The sequence below is a fragment of the Trichosurus vulpecula genome, chromosome 8 (genome assembly GCF_011100635.1).
Source record: "Trichosurus vulpecula isolate mTriVul1 chromosome 8, mTriVul1.pri, whole genome shotgun sequence".
NCBI lineage: Eukaryota > Metazoa > Chordata > Mammalia > Diprotodontia > Phalangeridae > Trichosurus > Trichosurus vulpecula.
The window spans coordinates 22,631,707-22,653,793 of record NC_050580.1 but is presented as its reverse complement, the minus strand read 5'-3'; the positions used below and the strand labels follow the sequence as shown (position 1 = coordinate 22,653,793).

The 22,087-nt window shown below is 42.3% G+C and overlaps 1 protein-coding gene across 2 annotated transcripts in view; it reads left to right on the top strand.

The window, feature by feature from the left end:
• The window catches only part of ANK3 (ankyrin 3), a 275,643-nt gene that overhangs the window by 211,707 nt on the left and 41,849 nt on the right, over positions 1–22,087 (top strand). For both annotated transcript variants that reach the window (XM_036769578.1, XM_036769579.1), the window contains 7 exons: positions 10,963–11,174; positions 13,684–13,891; positions 14,633–14,729; positions 15,317–15,545; positions 16,989–17,114; positions 17,652–17,774; positions 20,029–20,110. In XM_036769578.1, coding sequence (XP_036625473.1) covers positions 10,963–11,174; positions 13,684–13,891; positions 14,633–14,729; positions 15,317–15,545; positions 16,989–17,114; positions 17,652–17,774; positions 20,029–20,110 — 1,077 coding nt within the window. The remainder of the gene's footprint in view (positions 1–10,962; positions 11,175–13,683; positions 13,892–14,632; positions 14,730–15,316; positions 15,546–16,988; positions 17,115–17,651; positions 17,775–20,028; positions 20,111–22,087) is intronic.

Sequence of the window (22,087 nt, the reverse complement as noted above, 5' to 3'; positions counted from 1 at the left end):
CATGCGCAGCATTTCCATATTAGCTATATCCCAAAAAAAAAGGCAAAGAAGTTGCACTCAGAGTTCATCACTTCTCTCTCTGGAGGTGAATAACATTTTTCATCATTAATGAATTTTCATTATGAGTCCTTTAAAATTGTCTTGGGTCATTGTATTGATGAGAGTAGCCAAGTCTTTCACAGATGATCATCATAACAGCATTGCTGTTACTGTCCGTAATGATCTACCGGTTCTCACTTCTCTTTGCATCAGTTCATATAAGTCTTGCGATGTTTTTCTGGAACCACCCCCCTCCTCACTTCCCCCAGCACAGTCATACTCCATCCCAATCACGCCGTAACTTGTTCAGACTTTCCAAAGTTGATGAGCATCTGACGCAATACGTTAAGCCATGATTGGTGGCTGATTAACTGGGGTTATCTCTCTGCTTGATAAACTCCCAGAGAGTAAGAATTTTTTTCATTCTTTTATCCCAGGCCTTTTTCATATTTTTTATCCCAGGCCTGACCCAGCCCATAGTGCGCACTTAACAAATGCTGGAGGTTGATTTGATTTATTGATTTGTTTTGGTCTATGGGGTAATCCATTTGTCCAGTTCCTTTACTCTGAAATATGCTATCATTTGTATCCTGGAAAGGTCAAGAAATCCCTGCTGCCTCAACATCCCTTAGGGTACTTCTAAATAGCTTGGGCACCATTTTGGGGCAAAGAGCAAATGGAGATGTTCTCAGGCATTGTCTTTGTTTGTTTTTGTTTTTTACTGTGCGGCTCATTCAGTTAGACTTTGTGAGAGAATAAGCCGAGTCCTGGACATCTCAATTGGAGAGGTTCATTCTGAGATGATATCTGTAGCTCTGTGATGCCACCTAGTGGAGAAGGAGCAGAACAACTTTGAGACATTCTAATCCGAAAATAGGCAGTCATCCTACCATTTAAGGAAGGAACCTTAGGCATCATCTACTCAGAGGGAACTCAGGGGTCATGAGGTCCAACCCTGTCTTTTTATAGAGGGAGAGACAGGCCTAGAGAGATTAAATGGTTTGTCCACAGTTACATAGGTAATTAAATTCACTCTTTTAATTCCCAATCCAGGGTTGATGTCCAAAAGAGCCTTTTCCCCCTGGGCATCAAACACCAGTTCACCCTCAATCCTGCCCACTGCTAGATCCCTAAAGAAGGGCTGCAACAGAATCCTACCTTGACTTAAACCCACTATCTTAACCATTTCTACAGAGTGATAGGATTATGGATTGAAGGTTGGAAGAGACGTTGTCTAGTCTAATCCTTTATGTAAGAAATTAAGAAACCGAGGCCAGACTAGCAAAGTATACAGTATCCTTGCCCAAGATGAGTCAAGTCGTAAGTGGCACAAGTCAGACTGGACCCCAGGTCCTCTGATTCCTAATCCAGCACTTACCCTATTTTTTAAAGAACGTTTGCTAATGACTAGTTTTGGTTTTTTGAGGGTTAGGAAAACATGTAAGCGTCCTGAAAACTGTCCTTGGGCCTGCAGTAATAAACTGCTGAGAATTTAAATGAACACTGGTAGAAAGTAAAATTCGAGAGCAGATACACCCCACAGGCCACTAGGTGGCACCAACATGCATAGAATGGATTTAGTCTTGAAGGCTTGAGTCAAATTCCACCTCAGACACTAGCTGTGTGACCCTAGAAAATTCACTTTGACCTCTGTTAGCCTCAGTTCCCTAATTTGTAAAATGGGGATAGTGACAGCAGGCACCTCACAGGGTTGTTGGAAGGATCAAAAGAGATAACACACGTAAAGAACACTTTCCAAGGCTTATGTAAATGGTAGCTTTTATCATCATTATTAAATACAAAGTAAAATAAAATAAAAATCATGTGATTTTGTTTCACCAATTAAGGCAGGGGTTGAGGGAGTTGTAATAATTAACCTCAAATAGTAGGTGATCTTCCCAGCAGCCTCTGGGCTTAGTGTCAGGTATCTGGAGCAATTTCCCTAATAAATAATAACACTGTGGGCTCCAGGCTAGCTGGGTCATGTGGCATGTAGGCAGTGAGGTGTCTGGCTATTTCCTGATAAACAGTGGGCAGAAGCCTCACACGAAATCCCAGTTCTACTGAGCTGAGTAGCCTTGAGATCTAACATGGAAGATGAGGGAGTAAACCTAATACAAAGAGGCACATTGCTACTTTGGACCTCATACATATCCCTGGGACCTGATGGGATGATAGATGTGCCTAGAATATCTCTGTGGAAGAATGTATCTTATTCAAAAGAAATTGCATATTAAGAAAGACAGGAGATTCAGGAACGGGAGTGACAGACATGGTATAACATTTAAGGAAAGACCAATAGAAACAGTAACAAAAATAGGATTGTCATTGGAGTAAACTGCAGACCACCCGGACCAGAGCAGGGGAAAGAGAAGAGCTTAGGAAACAGATCACAAGTGTGTCCTTCCACATAGAGGCATGGTATGATGAGGACCTTCTGTTATCCTGACATCTGCTTGAGTTTTCTTTGTGCCCAGAGGAGAGCAGCTAATGCTTCCTTCATCTGCCTTGATAATTTCGAAGTCTTTCTGGGATCTGAGTCTTAACAATGTGAAGGAAATTGTTGTTAGGGTGGAAACAACCCCTCCCTCCAAGAATTTGTGATGGAGAAGGAGTAGAAGGTTGTGCCTGATCTGACATGCAGCCTAAATTTCAGGAGCACAGATTTCCAAGGATTCAGAGCAAGGATAAGTTGTATCTTGTGAACTAAATTTCTAGGAAATCAGCCTTGGAGGGATGGGAAACTGTCAAGAATGAGATTCTAAAGACACAAAAAACCAGTTCTGATGAGACAAAATGAGAGTTGGTAAAGAGACCAGCGTGGATTCACATGGGACTCAGTAATCTAGATGGCAAATAGACACAGAGAAAATGCCTTTTTCTTGTTTTAAAGTCATCAAAGCTCTTAGCTGGCTTACTTCCCACCAACTCCTGGAAGCTTTCTGCTCTTGGATGGTCAGACAGTCCAGTTTGGCCAGCGTATAGAGTATGTGACAACTGGAAAGGTAGGCAGGGAACAGATTGTGTGGCTTTGAATGCCAGAATAAGGAACTCACAGTTGATTCATTGGGTAGCAGGAAGGTTTCTGGGTATAGGAGTGGTATGATCAGAACAGGATATTAAGATTACCTCAAGCCACTGGACCCCTTTGAGAAGGAAGACCAGGGGGCAGGGAGATTTCTGAGTTCTAGGTGGCTATTCTAATAGTGAAATGATGTATTGTTGTAGTGGTGGTTGCTTTTGGGGTGTGGGTTGGATTTGATGAATGCTGAGAGCTTTCCAACTCTTTGATTCCAAGCTAGAGGGGTGGGCGTTGGTAATAGAAGATTTGGAAAGATGTTATGGAAATAGACTTCATAAGATTGTGCAATAGGTTGGATTGGGGAAAGGAACAGAGGTGTAGAAAAAGGAGTCAGAGATCTTAGGTTCCAAACCTGAGAGACTGGAAAGGTGCTGAACCAGCAGAAGTGGAGGTGCTGGAAAAGGGGAGAGGTTTTATGTGGGAGACAAATTCTGTTTAGGACATGTTGAGTTTGAGATACCAACAGGACATCTGGGGGACCTGCCCAGTGAAAGGCAGGGGAGCAATTGGAGATGGAGACATAGTAAATACATGCTCATTCCCCTGCTGGAATGCTAGCTTCTTGAAGTCAGGGGTTGTCACAGCTGTGTTACTGCAGCCCCAGGGCCTCGCTGGTCACCTTGCACATACGTGGCCCTCTATAAATGTTGGCAAATTTATTTGCATAAAGATGATCATTGAAGGCTTGAGAAAATGAGATGATTGGTCCAGGGAGGGAGAAGTTAGGGAAAGAAGACCAAGAACAGCCCAACATGATCCGATAGGCTTTGTTCTCTTAGACTGAGCATGGCTGATACAGCTGGCAAATGTGGAGGCTCAGGTATTTACAAAGACCTTGGTAGTGATGGTTTCAAGTTCACGTTTATAGAATTTCACATTCATGAGATTTTGTGTGCCTGTTTCTCAGCTGGGTGTCTAAACCTGTTCTCTCTCCTGGAACCCTCTTCCTTTTTCTTATTACTCTGCCTTTGTCACCATTATTGAGCATCTGCTGTGGGAACCTCAAAGTTCTGAGGATCCAGACCCCTCCTTCTTGCTAGAGGGAACTGTACAGGTCATTTCAAAGGGATGGCTGTCAGTTTTCTTGCCATAGTCCTTCAGGGGAAGAGGTGGCACAATGTTCTGGGTTGCCTGCGTTAATGTTGTTTACCTCTTGTGCTTAAAAAGTTTGTCCTTAGATCTGGCTGCTGACTGTTAGTGACCTTTTCCTCCTTGCTTTATTCCGTGGATAGGGAGAATTAGCATCTTCTAAAAACAAAATGTAATGGTGGTCATCAGGTGGATGACTATACCCCAAAGCATAAGACTGGAAGCCATCGGTGAAAATGCAGTGAGGCAGATTTCAGGTGGGCATAAGGAAGAACACCACCCCCACCCCCTACCTCCACCCCGCAATTGGAGCTATCCAAAAGTTTAACATCCAGTAAGAGTTCCTCCAGTGGTGGAAATCGTTGAGTGTGATGGCCACTTGTCAGTCATGTTGTGAGGGACATTCTTGTTTGGAGAGGGATTTGGACAAATGATATCTTGGATCTTTTCTAACTCAGATTTTGTTTATAGTAAGTACAGTCAAATCCCTTTGGGACTAAATTTCAACTACCATCGGCCATTATTTAATCTGATCCACATTCTCACAAAATGTACAAATTCGAATTATCCTTCTAACTGACCCTAAGCCTTTCCCCAGTCTCAGAATCATTCTGGGGCGTGTGTGTGTGTGTGTGTGTGTGTGTGTAAATACATATGTATGCGTATGTATTCATATACAAATAAAAATATATCTGAGACCATAGTGCATAGATCTGGGCTTGGAATCAGGAAGACTCATCTTCATGAGTTCCAATCCAGCCTCAGACACTTACTAGCTGTGTTGTCATGGGTAAATTACTTCACCCTGTTTGCCTCTGTTTTCTCATCTGCTAAACGAGCTGGAGAAGGAAATGGCAAACCCCTCCAGTATCTGCCAAGAATCACCCCACCTTAAAAGAAAAAAAAGAACCAAAAAAAAGAGATCACAAAAAGTTGATATGACTGAAACAATTGAGGAACAACAATAAATTCACACGTGCACGCACGCACACACATTTCAGACCCTAGAGCTGTTTGGTGTCAAACAGCCCTTATAGGAGCTTTTCATTATGCCTTTGGTTTCTCCCTATGAAGGCAAACTATTCGCTACCTGCCTACAGTTACCAGTGAGAATGCTGCCATGTAACATTCCTGCTTAGCTCTCTGAACACTCACTCACTCTGAACACTGGGGCTCCATGTTCCCTCTGCCTAGTCGCCTTGTTTTATGGCAAAATCAAGGGGGGAGATGGAGAAATCATGCCACTGTGGTTAGAGTTACCTGGTTTGATGTGTACATGTTGTGGGTAGGTGGGAGAGGTCAAGAAGATACTTGGATAAGGCTAATAGTTTCCCAGAACAAACACTTGAAAACGTATTGGACTGTGAGTTCCTTCGTTGAAGGATGGGTTTTTTTTTTTTGCCTTTCTTGGTATCCCCAGCACTTAGCACAGTGTCTGGCATACAGTAGGCACTTAATAAATGCATATCAACTGAAAATTAAATAGAACAGTTAGAATGTTTTTGAAATAAAGAAATTGTCTCTCTCTATCCAGGACTGGTGCCATGTGCATCTTTAAGTAAGGTAGGCTACATGGTATGATTTGGAGGGTTCTTCAAAAGGCCCAATACCCCCCATCCCCAAATATCTCCTCCACTGATTTATTCTAGAACTAAGAATTCCCACTGTTAATTCCTTATAGCAATAAAATCACAGGCCTGGACCCAAAGTAAACATTGTTCCTTTAAGGGTAAGGCATTTTGCATTAGGATCCTATTAAAAAACGTTTCTTTTTCTCAGGGGAGGCAACACATCCACATCCATTAGCTTATTAAGGACGATGAACCAGGAGTGTTTACGTCCGAAAAGGGAGAAAGAGTCAGTAAAGGTTCTGGGTATGTGCAGAGGTTCCTAAACTTATTTGGCCTACCGCCCCCTTTAAAAAAAAATAACTCAGTGCCTCCTCCCCAATCTACTTTCTTTAACCCTTCAACAATTTTTTTTTTAATTTGCATTATTTCAGACTGCTACCACCCCCTTGGATGGTTCCCGGGGGGTGGGGCGCTTTGGGATCTTATGGAGGGCATTTTTCCAAGACACAGATCTTTACCCTTCTGTGTGTCATGTTTGGCAGTCTCTGGATCACTTCTCAGAACCATGTTTTGTCAGCTACGTACATAATTGACAGAAATGCTAAGTTTCAGTTAGAGGTTAGTGAAAATGAAGGTGTCACTTTTTCTCATCTGAGTTCACAGAGACCCAGAAATGTATCCACGGACCTATTGGTGATCAATGCAGTCCAGGTTAAGAATCCCTTGCTCTAGGAGAGTGTGTCTCCACAATACACCATACCAAGGGGACCGTCTTACCTTGAGGGTCATTCTTTATGTACAAAATTTACAAAGTTAAGCAATGTTCCTTGTCTCTGGGAATCTGGTGTGAAAACAGCTAATTGCCAGTTGATTTCCTGTGTGGTCAGGAGTCTTTCTGTTAGTTACAAATGCTTAGTTATATTAGGTTAAAATGCAGATTGAAGGAATGCCTATTTAATCTGCTACAATTGCAAGTTAAATGCCTAGATCTGATGCGTAACCAGTCCAGTGAAGGCACCCCAGTCTTTGCTTGAGCTGCGCTATTTTGTTTCCCTTTGCCTCGAGCATACTTCCAGCTCTCTCTTTGCCTGCTGAATTGCCATCTACCCTTTAAAGCTCTGTTACTTCCAGTGCTCCCAGTCAGGACTTACCTTTCCTTCCTTGAGAGACAGTGGTTAGAGAAATGGCTTCTGATCCAGGAAGCCCTGGATTCAAATTTTGCCCGTCCCACATACTTGTCAAGTGACTATAGGCAAATTACCAACTCTCTGAGACTGTGAGTTGCAGAGAAGGTGCTCGCCTGCACTGAGATCCAAAGTCCCCTGTGCCGATGAAATCATGGGTCCCAGCTCTCCCTGTCCCTGTTCTAGCCTTGAGCCATGGGCAGCACTTTTCCTGCCTCTCTGTTTTGGACTGAAATGAATGAAAAGGCATTTCCTAAGTGTAGAGTCTGTGATGAACACTTGCCATGTGGGGTGGTTTCTGTTATTTGTGTATGTGGACAATAGCTGTTCTAGACTCTGTGTTATTTCCCCAGTATCTAGACCAGTGTTCTGCCCAGAGCAGGGACTTAGTTCATGAATGTTTGTTCAATCAAGAAGGAATAATTTCTTCTGTTTTTTTAAGAGTTTTGTTTATTTCTACTTCTCAGTTAAAACTTTTTTTTTTCTAAAATTCTATGAAGACAGCAGGCTCTCACGGTAAGAGTCAGAGGACCTGGGTTTGAACTCTGCTTCTAGTGCTTGTTACCTGTGTGACTTGGGGCATCAGCACCGCCGCCATCTGTGTCAGAGGTCGTGGTTGGGCTGGGTCACTTGTAAGGTCCCTTCCGGCTCCAAATCGATGCCTTTCTTCCTTTCTCCTTTGCTAGTATCTCTCGTTCTCTTCCACCTTTGCCCCTTTTCGTTTGTTTCTCTCTAGGCTTTTACTCTTTTCTTAGAGCTGGTCAGGATCTTAGGGGCCATCTACTCCGACCCCTCCATTTTACAGATGAGAAAAGTGAGGTCCAAAAGTTAAGCAACTTGCCCAGGATCAGTCAGTCAGTCAACATGTATTAATCAGTTATCATGAGTCATTAATTGATCTAATTAACATTTTTTGTCAGCCTGACTGAGAAAGGTGAGGCCCAGCAGGTGAGGTGACTCTCCCGGAATCACACAGATACCAAATGTCAGAGGCAGGATTCAGACCCTGGTCCTCTGATGCCAGACCCGGTGCTCTCCAAGCTGCCTCCTTATTCTAGTACATGCTGATGGATTCCTAGAACCTCTTTCTCCGCAGGCCACCCAGGATCCTCTGGTGGATAATTTGCATGATGATGACTCGGTGCTCCAGTTCGCCTTAATTTATTGCCTCCCATAGAGTTGGAGTGAGCCCTCAATGTCTAAGACCCCAAACTACAACATTAAATCATCAATTAATTGTATAATTAAAGGTAAAAAGAGTAACTGAGAGGCAGCTTTGCTTAGTGGATGGAAGTCTGGCCTTGGAATTGGGAAGACCCGAGTTCAAATCCTGCCTTTGACCAAATGTTGTGACCTTGAGCAAGTCTCTACCTTGTCCCAGGTAGCTGGCTCTTTTTTCTTCTCCCCCCCCCACCTGGGGTTGCGGGGGGAGGGGATTGGTAAGTGACTTGCCCAGGGTCACATAGCTAGTAAGTGTCAGTGGCCGGAGTTGAACTCAAGTCCCTCTTGACTCCAGGTGATTTACCAGTTTACGCCAGTGATTTACCCATTGCACCACCTAGCTGCCCCAGGCTGCCCCTTTACTTAAGACTCTTAGTTACACAGGTATGACTGGTCTGCATTGGTACTGGGACTTTCCACAACCAGAATTCCCCTCACTGGTGAAATGACAGCTTAAAAACCCAAAGTCAAACAAGACTTGTGTCAGGAATTAGTCTGTAAATATCAGTTGTTGATTGGGTGCTATGTAATAATTATGCTTCATTAAGTAGTCATAGACCATTCGATTGGTTGATCCATGGTTGCATTTCTAGCCTCTCCTCATCACAAAAGAGCATATTGGCTGGTTAAAACATGATTAACAGAGTAGCCCTATGGGAAGCAGAGAGTTCTCCACAGCACAGAATGTGGGCCCGGATGTGACCGGCCCTGAAAACCCAGCTCTGCCATTTAGTAACTGTGACTTTTAAGCAGTAAGCTTAATGACCCTATATCAACAATGTCAAATTCAAATAGAAACATGGACCAGTAAGTAATCCACCCATAAGGATTCCTGTGGGTTGCATATTGACTTAGTTCCAAAATGCAATAGTATTTATGTTTTATTGTGTATTTATTTTGCTATTTCCCAATTACATTTTAATCTGGTTTGGGCCACTCTCAAGAATGTTGTGAGCCACATGTCAGACACCTCTACTCTCCAGTTTTCCCTAATTCTTTCATGATTAGTCTAGCAGCCCTTCTGTGTTACACTCATTCCCATCTATTCAGGGAAGCATTTTTCTATATGACCGTTCTTATTTTGTGGTTATCTAATTCATGCCAGTTTCCTTTTTTCATTTCTAATAAATCAATCTGACATTGGTCACTGCTTCCCTCCATCTCTTTTCTTTGCCTCTTACTTACCCATTCCAGAACTTAGCCTTCTCTAGTACTTCTCCTTTTTCCTCTGGCCCAGAACATGTTGTCAGCTTCCCTTTCTGATGAACTCCTAAGTCAACCCAATATTCTTCTCTCATTTTCCTATCCTCTCCTTTGGGACAATGGAAGACTTGCCCCCAATTTCCTTTGGGACAGGAGAAGACTTGGGCCATGATTGATCAGAACAAAAAGCATGAGGGAACAAACAAAAGCAGGAAGGAAGAATAAAAAGATGAAGGAAGGAAGGACCAGGATGGCACAGTAAAAAGAGCACTGGATTTGGATAGTACTTTATCTGTGTTATCTCTTTTGATCCCTACCAGTCCATGAGGTGTAGGTGCCATTACTGTTTTTTTGTGTGTCGGGCACTGTGCTAGGCATTGGGATGCAAGATTTTGGCTTGAATCCCTACATTGCTACTTAATAATTATGTGACCTTAGACAAATCCCTCAGTCTCTAGACTCTGATTTCCAAGGTTTCTTTCAACTCTATATCTATAATTCATTAATCCAGAGAGACAGATACAGAGATGGGGAGAGAGAGAGGGAGAGACAGAGACATAGAGAGCTCCAGCTACTTTTCCCTCTTGCCTCAAGCAATGGATCAAAACAAGTTTAGATCACAATTTAAAATGAATTTGGTCATCACTCCTTAAGGTCTGATGACTGACAAGCATTCATTAAAACCGAGAACTCTGATCCTTTCATGAGACCTCGGATCTGATACTGCCATAGTAATGATAAAAGTCTAGTATTTACATAGCACTTTAAGGTTTGCAGGATGCTTTAGGGCTCTCATTTGATCTTCACAAGAACCCTGTGAAGTATAGGTGCTATCATTCCCATGTTACAGATGAAGAAGCTGAGGCTGAGAGGTTAAGTAGCTTTCTCTGCATCACGAAGCTAGTAAAGTGTGTCTTAGGCAAGAATCAGAGTGAATCTTGATCAGGTTTTCCCAACTCCCAATTGAACATACCATGTAATGTGCCACAGTAATAAAAGAATGACAGTCTATCATATCAGCTTTATGATGGGTTATAGATCCTCTTTATTTAATTTAGGTTCTGAAATTTAGTTAGAGAAATAGTCATATTCATTCGAGTCCTTAGACTTTCTCCACTGTGGCCCCAGAGCCTTTCTCATAGGTTCCAGTGTTCATAGACTCAGAGCTGAAAATTACCTTAGGAATCACCTAGTTTAACTCCTTACTCTTTGTGGAAAAACCAATGACCAGAGCAGTGAAATAAGTGACTTGCCCAAGGTCATGCTGCGAGTAAGTGATGGAGCTGGGATTTTTACTTGGCTCCTCTAACTCCAAAGCTATCACTCTCCCCATTGACCCTTCCTTCTGCCTCATCCATCCTTTTAGCAGGTCAGGATGAGGTAGGGGGAGAGAGATCAATGTGGTTCATTCACAACGTGGTACCTTGCTTCGGGGCCCTGTGCTTCTTGGTCATGGAACTGGCCACACAGGCTCACTATAACGTGCCTTAGAGGTGTTTGTACTTTTAAGGGTCTCTGAGCTCTCTTCTAGCTCAGATGCCTCTAATATTTTTTATTTCCTTTGTTCTTTCAGAGCTGGACAGCCCTGAAGAGTTGGGAAAGAAACGCATCTGTAGGATTATCACGAAGGATTTTCCCCAGTATTTCGCGGTGGTCTCACGGATCAAGCAGGAGAGCAACCAGATCGGTCCAGAAGGGGGCATCCTGAGCAGCACCACTGTACCCCTGGTTCAGGCATCCTTTCCTGAGGGCGCTTTGACCAAAAGGATCCGAGTGGGCCTCCAGGTAACCCTGGCGCATGCACACCCATTCTGTGTTAAGTCATAGGCCGTCCTGGAAGCGTTCACTGCTCTTCCACCCTGATAGTGTCTGTTTATTAACTCATAAGGCCAGGTTGTGGGTTGCTGCAGGTATTTAACCTGAAGTAATCTGTGGAAAATTGATCACCAAGTATTTATTATGTGTGCCAGACATTATGCTGGGTGCTTCAGAGAGGAAGACAAAAATGAGGCAATTCCTGCCCTCTCAGAGCTTGTGCTCCATCGGGGGGGTGTAGCGCTGTATGTACGCTGTAGATACAAAGTGATTTCAGAGGGAGACACTAATAATAACAATAACAATAGTAAATAGAATAGATGGCTTTATGGTTGCATAGCTCTTTGTACATGCTGTCTCATCTGAGTCTTACGACAACCTTGAGAGGGTTATTTTTTCAGATGAGGAAACCAAGGCAAGAAGGATAGCTCACTTGCTCACAGTGAGATACCTGGTAAATGTCTGAGGCAGAGATTCCAACTCAGGTCTCTTGATTCCAAATCAGACACTCTGTCTATCTACTGTACCACCTAGGTGCCTGCTCTAGCTCTTGGGGGATAGATCTGTGCTTTCATTAACATAAGGGACTTTCAGGCGAGGACGCTTCCTCTGCCTGGGTAGATGCCTGTGCATCTTAGACTATTAGGAAGTTAGCTGCCTGGAGTCCTGAGAGGTTGCCCAGTTTCCCACAGCTGGGAATCAGGTGGGATCAGAATCCAGGTCTTGTGGGCTCAGGGGCTGGCCTTCCACTCACCATGGCTTACTGTTGTCTCTCGGCAGTTGGGGAACCTGTGAAAAACCTCATGCAAGTATTAAACATACAAGGGAGCTTGGTGGTTCCTTCTACACATCTCCTTGAAGGCAGGGATGGGTTAACTTTGTCTCTATACCCAGCACCTTGTATGGTGCTTAATATTGATCATTTTCAGGGCTCCCTTGGTGCTTGGCTTCCAGTAAAAGGTGACGAAGCTGCAGTCCAAGTGTTGAGATGAGAAGGTGTGGGACCATTAAGAATAATAAAATATGTTTTCTCTTATGCCCTAAATGACAGTCAGGGTACTGCCCTTTGAAAGCTCAAGTGTTCAGACATTTCAGTCATGTCTAATTCTTTGTGTCCCCATTTGGGGTTTTCTCGGCAAAGATCTTGGAGTGGTTCACCACTTGGGTTTTGTTTAAATTATCTAGAAATTCTGATTTCTATCTAAACCAAGTTGAATGTTTTTGATTTAGAAAACTAATTAGAAATATCAGTCAATCTCACAAGAACTTATTAAAAGACTATTATGTATCAGGCACTGTGATACTGAAAATACAAAGACACAAATGAAATGGTCTAGTACACCTCTATGTAGAAGAAGAGTGTGCTACTGGGGGAAACAACGTGTGCACACTTGGTGTAGATACAACATAGAGACTCTGTAACCTAGAGTTAATTTTAGTAGGCTATGGCTGAAGCACCCGCCCCTGGCCTGGCAAGATCAAGAACGGCCTCATCGGCAAGAATGGCCTTTCTTGTATGTCTTCAGTTAAGGAAGCTAAAATTTCTTTCTGACCTAATAGAGAAATTAATTCACCCAAATATTTCAAGAATTTACCAATTTTAAAATAATTATCATTATGAATTCCTGCTCATTTTATGAGTCAGATCAATTTTCTTTTGTTATATACGGGCCATACTTCATTTCCAGCAACGAATAATTTGGAGAATTTTAGTAACAAGAGAATTGAAGAAAACCACTAAAGTTTACACTTTCATCGATAAGAAGCTTCGTTCCATTGCCCTAGAATCCACTGTTTACAATGATTTTGCCAAAGTAGGAAGAGAAGACAGACGGAGGAGGCTAGATTTGGTAGACCAGAATTGTATTTCACCCCCTGAGAATCTGAGCGGCTTTGAGTTACTTTACCTCTGAATGTCTTAATTTTCCTACTTGTAAAACTTGCCCTTGTGATACCTCCGAGACGTTCTGCATATTTGAAAGGACTAAAAGTCACAAAACCGTTCATTGTAAAGTGTCTTATGAAGCCTCAGTATCATGTTTGCCCTTCACACTGCAGAAACTATGGAACAAACCATCTCGCCCCATTCTCTATTTATCTGATTCACAAACTAGCTTAGGTTAATTATCAAATAGATTGGTTGTCTCTGGGTGTTCAACCTAATTTTCCCTGGTCTCTTACCAAAAAAAAAAAGTCAGTATGCATAGTGGATAGGGAGTCAGGAAGACCTTGGTTGCTTTTAGTCACATACTGGCTTGTGTGAGCCTAGGCAAGTCACTTAACCGACCATCAACTCAAAGACTTTAAATTGCAGAACAGGCTGCGTTAGCAGGGAAATCATAGGTCTTATTTCTCCTCCAAGAAAAGTAATTAAAAAGCAATCCTTCCTCCTTCCCTTTAAGGAAAGTTGGGGAGGATGCAAACATTGGGATTAACAAGCAGTTTCCTCATTTGTGTAATATTCTTTCTCTGTCTCTAGGCCCAGCCTGTTCCAGAAGAAATTGTGAAAAAAATCCTCGGAAATAAAGCAACGTTTAGTCCGATTGTCACTGTGGAGCCAAGAAGAAGGAAATTCCATAAACCAATAACGATGACCATTCCTGTGCCTCCCCCCTCAGGAGAAGGTGTAGCCAATGGCTACAAAGGAGACACCACACCCAACCTGCGCCTGCTCTGTAGCATTACAGGTCCGACTCAGTCAATACAGTACTCACTCTTCTGTGTGCATTTACGGGGATGGTTAATGTTGTTGCCACACATTAGAAGGTATAGCAGAGAAAGCATTTTGTTGTGGACATCATGTGTGATCAATACAGGGCTTCACTGCTTACCCTGGTCAGGGCTGAGCTATGCATTAACAACCACAACAAAAAGAACAGTAGCAGCTAGCATATAGATAGCATTTTAAGGTTTGCAAGGCAGTTTGCCAATATTACCTTATTTTATGCTCACAACAACCCTGGGAAATAGATATTGGTATTATCCCCATTTTACAGGTTAGAAAATTGAGGCAGGCAGAGGTTAGGTGAATTGTGTCGTTAGTGTGTGAGGCAGGATTTGAGCTCAAATCTTCCTGACTCCAGATCTAGCACTCTATTTACTGTACCACCTAGCTGCCTCAGTGGTCAAACAATCTGTAAGAGGGATTACTGCTTTCTTCTAGCCCTGGTCATAAAGCCCCTCTCAAGCTTTCCTGTAATAAGGAGGAGATTACAATAGACTGGTTACAGTGGGACTAGTCGTGCAATGACATTTGGGGTGGGGGTAGGGGGGAACAGATCTCTCCAGCAGTTTCAGTGTCTTCAAATAACTTTGGCCTCATGAGGTGGGAGGGGGAAGACAAGAAGCAAGGATTAATGAAAACTGTAACTTAATGAATTTTTGTAACCCTGTTACAAAGCTAAAGACTTTGCCATTCATCTTTCCAGGGGGAACATCACCTGCACAGTGGGAAGACATCACAGGAACCACGCCATTGACATTCATAAAGGACTCTGTCTCTTTTACGACCAATGTTTCAGCCAGGTATGAAAATACAGCATACCTGAAAGTGCTGAGACTGGTCCTCAGGCAGTGGGCAATATTATAGTCCTTGTATGGCTGCCATCTTTGTAAAGTAAAGGGTCTACAGGGGAGCATGCTGTGCTCTTTGGTCATGGTATGTGATCAGTATAAGGTGGTTTTAAGTTTTAGGAGATAGGGCCTAATTCCAGAATTCTCGGTTTTCTTGATAGGAGCTACCATTAGCACGGGTTCTAGGAATCAAAAAAAAAAAACTTTACTCAACCCAAAAAGATGATTTTAAAAACTTATAAATTTAGAAATTTTAGAATAGAATTATTTTAGTTCCCTGTAATAGGAAAGAAAAGAGAGAAGGAATCCCCAGCTTTTTCTTTAATGATATTATTGAGAAGGTTTCACATTTGATTAAACATCACTTCCTCTTCATTCCTTTCATGTTCAAGTGGGTATTTGCCCATGGCACACAATTATTTTCTAGAATTGTCTGTTACATTTTCCTAATTTTAAAAGCATGGGGATATTTTCAAAGGTCAGATTCTTCATTTCCTAACTCCACTTCTGTGGCACTGTACTTGACTTGACTCATTCAGGTTTTGGCTTGCGGATTGCCATCAAGTTTTGGAAACCGTCGGGTTAGCTACTCAGCTTTACAGGGAATTAATATGTGTCCCGTACATGGCCAAGTTTGTGGTTTTTGCCAAAATGAACGATCCTTTGGAATCTTCCTTGCGTTGCTTCTGCATGACAGATGATAAAGTGGATAAAACTTTGGAGCAGCAAGAAAATTTTGAGGAAGTGGCAAGAAGCAAAGATATTGAGGTGGGTCCCATCCCCCAGGGAATCTGTTTATACAAAGACTTTAGACTTTGGGGGAGGGGGCAGTCTTTTAAAATTCAGATGGGAATAACTGGAATCATGGCATCAGAGCCTCATACAGAAAGCTGGAAGGGACCCCCTTATTTTACACATGATGAAACTGAGACCTTAGTCTGTTCCCCTCTTTTTACAGTGAAGGAACCGAGGTCCAGGGAAACCACGTTACTTGCCCAAGGTTACTCAGATAGTGTCAAAGGTCATCCTTTAAGTCCAAATTCAATGCTTTTCCCACTGTACCATAATTCCTGTTGTTTTCAAATGAAATAATGTGTCAAGCCCTTTGCAAACCTTAAAGGATTATAAATGTTTCCTATTACTATTTTTACTAAATTATTCCTGTGTTCTTTTTTAAAAAAATAAATGCCTTCTGTGTATGTTGGCACATTTATGCGTAGCAGAGTGCCTGGCACATAATAAATGTTTATTGAATGACTGACCATCGGGGTTAACTTGGAATTATAGAAATATAGAATCACAGAGTTATAAGGGCCATGAGAGGTCACCTAGGAACCCTTATACAGAACGTGACAAGTCACTGTCTAGCCTTAACTTGAAGGCCTCTGGTGACAGGGAACAGAATATTGTCTTGTCTTGTATAGAGCTGATATTTTTTAAATTTGCCTCCCACATTTAACCCCAATTGCCTTCCCTTCTCCCCTCCAAAAAAAAAAATCTGCTTCCCAAGACCTCAGCCATGATACTAATGAAGGCCAAAGTCATCATGCCTTCCTTCCACCTTTGCGTGGGATGGCTTGCTTTGCTCTGCTCCGAAGCCATAAGCCACATTTGTAACCATTCTCTTCTTCCTCACCTTAGAAATGCATGCTCTTTGTGAAAGTGGGGGCACAGAGGTTACCAGGGCATGGTTGCTAAGTAAACCACGATCCCTCCTGGAAAAGCCTTTCAGAGCAGACGTCCTACGGCGATTTTTGGTGGAATGGCTGGGTATTTTTCACGGTGGCTTCTCAGCCCTAAGAACATAGCTAAACCTATTCTGAATGGATAAAAGATAGTTTTCTTTCTCCGGTCGGTGATGTCCTGGTTCTTAGGGTTGTCACAAGGACATCATCGTGATGTAGTAGTAGGCAAGTCACTTAACCCCTTGGTGCCTCGGTTTCACCATCTACAACATAAAGGGATTGAACTCGATGGCCTTTAAAGTCTCTTCCTGCTCTAAATCTGGTCCTACGATTAATCCTGGGTTTGACATTTACTGTGTAATCGTGGGAAGGTTGCTTTTTTTTCTCCAAGCCTCAGTTTCCCTATTTGATTCAGTTCGATTTTTTTTTTTAAATTGCTTAGCTACTATATGCAAGGGCCCTGTGATTGGCATGAGGGATATAAACTGAAAGAATGAAGATTAACTTTGGTTTTGTTTTAACCTAGGTCCTGGAAGGAAAGCCCATTTATGTTGATTGTTATGGGAATCTGGCTCCCCTCACCAAAGGAGGACACCAATTAGTCTTTAACTTCTATGCTTTTAAAGAGAATAGGCTGCCATTTTCAGTCAAGGTGAGCTCACCCCAGTAGAAGTGTTCTGATTGAAAAATGTTTCCATTTTTGAGGAGACAGATGTACTATTGATTCTTTATGATGGGTCTCATCTGCAGAAATGGTAGCCCAGTACTACACTTTGCCCTTTTCCCCACGCAGGCTATTTTAGCAGCCACTGCCACCTTTTCTGTAACATCTGAATTGCTGATGGGCAAACTTACATTTCTTAAGTTTAGTAATTAGGGAGAAGAATTCCGTATGCCTTGTCTTGAAGAAAATATATGTAAATTGCATGATATAGAATCTGTCTCTTGACCCAAGATAACCAATTTGGTGTCTAGACAGGTATTCAGATATTCTGAACCTCATGGAGCCTACAAGGCCACCTTGGTTGACATTTCATCATTACTCCCATTCTCCTTTTGTCCCACTTTTTTTAGGAAGGGGATCTTTCCGGAGATCCTCACCAACCCCAGCATGCTTAATTGCCACATGGACGGCCACCCCACTAATAATCTATTTTTCACTAACGGTCTACTACACGCATTCTTCTAGATCAGAGACACGAGCCAAGAGCCCTGTGGTCGATTGTCGTTTCTGAAAGAACCAAAGACTACAAAAGGATTGCCCCAAACAGCTGTTTGCAACTTAAATATCACCCTTCCAGCCCATAAAAAGGTATCTCTTCCCGCTTTGCTTCACGCAACATCCCCCCTCCCTCCCGCCACCCCCTGCTAGTCGAGGAAGTAGGACCTTGAAATGTTAGCCGTGGAATGACTGCTTTGGAACATGATTCAAGCGACCCAAACTCCAGTTTGATTCATCTTTGTGTGGAGAAAGGCTTTAATTCTTGTGACTGTGGTGTTGGATCTCTGTGATTGTTCTGCCCTGGTCTTCCGTTTGCTGCTCGTGCTTCTGTTAATGCTTTTAGTAACGTCCCAAGTTAATTTGCCGTGGGTGTGCGGTTTCTAGTTTCTCGGTGTTGGCTTTTTTGGATTTGCTTTGCTTTATAAACCAGCTTGCCTTTTATACTCCCTACTCAGTCCTCTTCATATCCTGATATTCTTTTCCCTGCTGCCCATTATAATATTCCTTGTCTCTGCAATGCATCTTGGGACCAAAAGGAAACAGAGTCAGACCCAGATGATGAGGTAATATGACCACTTCTGTTTTTATTTTATCAGAAGTAGAATAGAATTGAAAGCGATCTAAGAAAAGCACCAGAAAGCTGAAGGGGGGGGAAATCTGATAAAGCTAGGGTCTAGGTTTGTGTCTTTTTGGCCTGACTTTTAAGTTTAGCATATTTTAAGTATATTTCCATAAAGAATTGTCCCCTTTTGCAAAAATGTGCTTTTACAACTCTCTCACAGCACACTGACAACATTAAAAAGAAAAAAGAGCTCACGTAATATGAAAACATGAAACTTCCAGTGGGACCCTTTCCTATGGGCTGCATCAGCTAGATTTCTACTGCATCAGCCCAGTATTTAGGACAGCATAAATATAGAAGAGTTCATTTTGGTGTTGGCATGGGGGTGCCCAGAGTCACCATCTGAGAAATCCAGGCTCATACCAGAGCCATTAGTGTTTATTCACTGGCTGTTGACAAAAAGTATTTTCCATCCAACTGAGAGGCAGTTGCCATTTGGAAGGAGTTTGGAAGGCAGTTGATGGAAGGAGCACTGCACTAGGCGACGGAAGGCCTGTGTTCAGATGCCGCCTTATGTGACTTTAGAAAGATCACTTCTCCTCTGGGCTTCTGTCGCCTTATTTGTAAAATGAGGAGTTTGGACTTGGTAACCTCCAAAATCCCTTCCAATCTATTAATGTACAAAATTACTTTATCCTGAATATATCTAAATGTGTATTTCACAGATAGATTGGATATATAGAGATGTTGATACGATATATTTTTACACATATACATATGTCCATATATACATACAAATATATATACACATATGTATATCTGAGAGATATCATAGAACAATAAAGTGCTTGAATCGGAACCATCAAGACTTGGGTTTAAGTCCCATTTCGAAACATGCTGGCTAGTGTGACCTGAGCCAGAGCGCTTTGCCTTGAGGGAATTTCATCATAGAATTGACTGTTCCAGTGAGATCATAGGTCCAGATAAAAATGAGCCATCTGCTTCTGTATGCATATGTATGTATGCATTTAGATATGTAGATATACAGATACATACACACCCATCTAGCCAAGGTTTAGGTTTTGAGTTCATTCTTCCCTAAGACTCTTGTAGTTCTCGCCAAGTTACACTACAACTCAGTGTAATAAATACCACAGACCCTTATTTAGCTCCTACTGTGCGCTGATTACTGTGCCAGGTGTGGGGAGAGACAATACAGTTGACCTTGCCAGTGGAATGTTTTTTTTTAAAAACCGAAACACTTAAGCAGAATCATAAATGACAATAGCCAATGGTTAGAGACACAATTAATATTTTTCCTGATAAAAAATATGGGGACTTTAAAAAATTTGCGTTTCCTCATTTTCCGCCAAGAACAAATTTTTTCCGTGCCTTCATCAATTGGTCTGTTATTGTACTTTTTAGAGCAAGTTTACCTTGTGGCATATGCGCTTTTAGGACATACTGAGTTTGAAAAAGATCCTCCTCAGCCTAAGATCGAGTCTGTCATGTTTTCTGTCTCTTTGTAATTCCTCGTAGTGTCCTGTGTTAGTGCTTCTCTACCTGACTAGCTGAGCTCGTTGGGAGGAGGGAGGGGGGAGGAGGAGGCTTTGGGGGAGCTTTGTAGGTTTACGAAATGTTTAATTATGGAGAGAGCAAAAGTAGAGATAAGTATTGTGTTAAGTGACATCATTGTAAGCACATTTCAATGCTTTGCAAATGTCACGAGGAAACTCAGCAGAAAAGGAAAAATTGACATGTGATTTTTTGGTTTTTTTGCAGACTGAGAAAGCAGACCGTCGTCAGAGCTTTGCTTCTTTGGCCCTACGTAAGCGCTATAGCTACTTGACTGAGCCTGGAATGAGTGAGTTTCCTAACATATTTACTAATAATACATATGAACTTTTATAAGAAGAGACATTTTTTCTATATTCATTGAATTCTTGGTGTCATTTGGAAACACAAAATGAATGAGAAAATTTCTGAAGGAAAAATCCTTTGCTGTAAGAGTTTTTGTTGGGACAAGGGTGGGGAGGGTGAGGAGAAAGCAACTAGGTCATCACTCCAAAGCCAAATTTTAAAAGGGGTCATTGTGAGCTGTTCTTCCATCAAAAAGATCCATTCTTCTGTCTTTGTCAAATTATCACGCTCTCATCCCAGTTTGTTCCGGGATCATACGTCTAGAGCTAGAAAAAACTTGAGATGCCCTTAAAAGTGCTAAACAGTGATGATCTATCACCGTTTTTATTTATTCTCAGTCACTTACTTGAAATGCATTCACAACAGTAGTGAGTAGCCAGATATCTTTCTTATCCTTCGTTCCTAGTTAGGTCTTATTATGATCGATCATCTTTGCTACAGTCTTTCACCCCTTGGCGTTCCCATTTTCTCTCCTTGTAATAATATCAGTTCCCTAGCTGTTCCGTATTGAATCTGCTATTGTGTTTCTTCCCCAAGAGTCAGCTTTTCATTCCTTTGTTATCTAACCTTCCAATGCATTTTCAGTAATATCTTCAGTTCATTTGGGCATCTGTCATCTTTGTAAAGTAACCTTTATTCTTTTGGGGCTTCTCTCTGTGGTCCTTTGACACCTTCCACCAATCATCCTTCGACTCATGTAGAGGTTGCCCAACCAGCCAGTAAACCCATTAGTGCATGTAGAATTCAGCTATAATCAGATGATTGGGCTGATGACCCCTTTGCTTTCACTTCTTCCAGAAGGGGCTGACTTGATTGGATCAATCATTCTATCAAATATTTATTGAATACCCCCTCACAGATACATAGACTAGTAGAAGTGGAAGGAACCCCAAAGATCACATAGCCCCACATTTTACCGAGAAGAAAGTTGAAACCAGTGAAATTGGTGAACAGCCCAAAGTGCCACTGCTAATGTTGATAATTGGACTGAGTCTGGACTAAAATCCCTGTCTTCAGATTCTCGGTCCAGTATTCTTTACACTTCACTAGTGCCTGCCCTTTAGAGAACAGAATGAAACATAAAATAAGGTCTCTGCCCTCAAGGAACCTCCAGATTGGCTAGGGAGATAAACTATGTACAGACACACAAAAAAATTAGATATATACAGCCATCAAATTCAATAAATCTCAAAATCTATGTACAGAATTCTGTGCTAGAGCTGGGAGGCTAGGTAATGGGGGGCAGGGTACAAAGCTGAGATAAAAGAATCCCCGATGTCATGGAGCTTACCATGTAATACTAGTTACTGACACTGTGGCATACATCATGGGTAGAGAACAGGCTTCAGAGTTGAGAGGTGACCCCCGCTACATCATGGTTGTGTGACCCTGGGCAAGATACCTAAACCTCTCAGTGCTCCAGGAGACTCTCCAAGAATACTGATTACACGGCAGGAAGCCATCTGCATGGGTGGAGACAGTTTCCTCAGAATTGCCTTTGCAAGTGAAATCACAGGTCTAGACCAAGCATGGGACAGAAATAGCCTTCTTAGATAAAAGTGAGCATTCTACTGATTCTAGTGGGAGTGGCAGAATCTCCAGCTCTGAGATTCAAACTTGAGTCCAGGGAAAGCAGCAAAGTGATGGAGGAAAATCTTATCACGATTTTCATTCTGACGAAGCAGCTAGGAGATGCAGTGAGTAGAGCACCGGCCCTGGAGTCAGGAGGACCTGAGTTCAAATCTGGCCTCAGACACTTGACAAACTTAGTATCTGTGTGACCTTGGGCAAGTCACTTAACCCCAACTGCCTTCCCTTCTCCCCTCAAAAACAACAACAACAACAAAAGATTTTGATCCTGAAACCCAAGAACTAGAAGTTAGAACCGAAAAGGCAGCCTAAGACGCTGATGGTGTTCCTC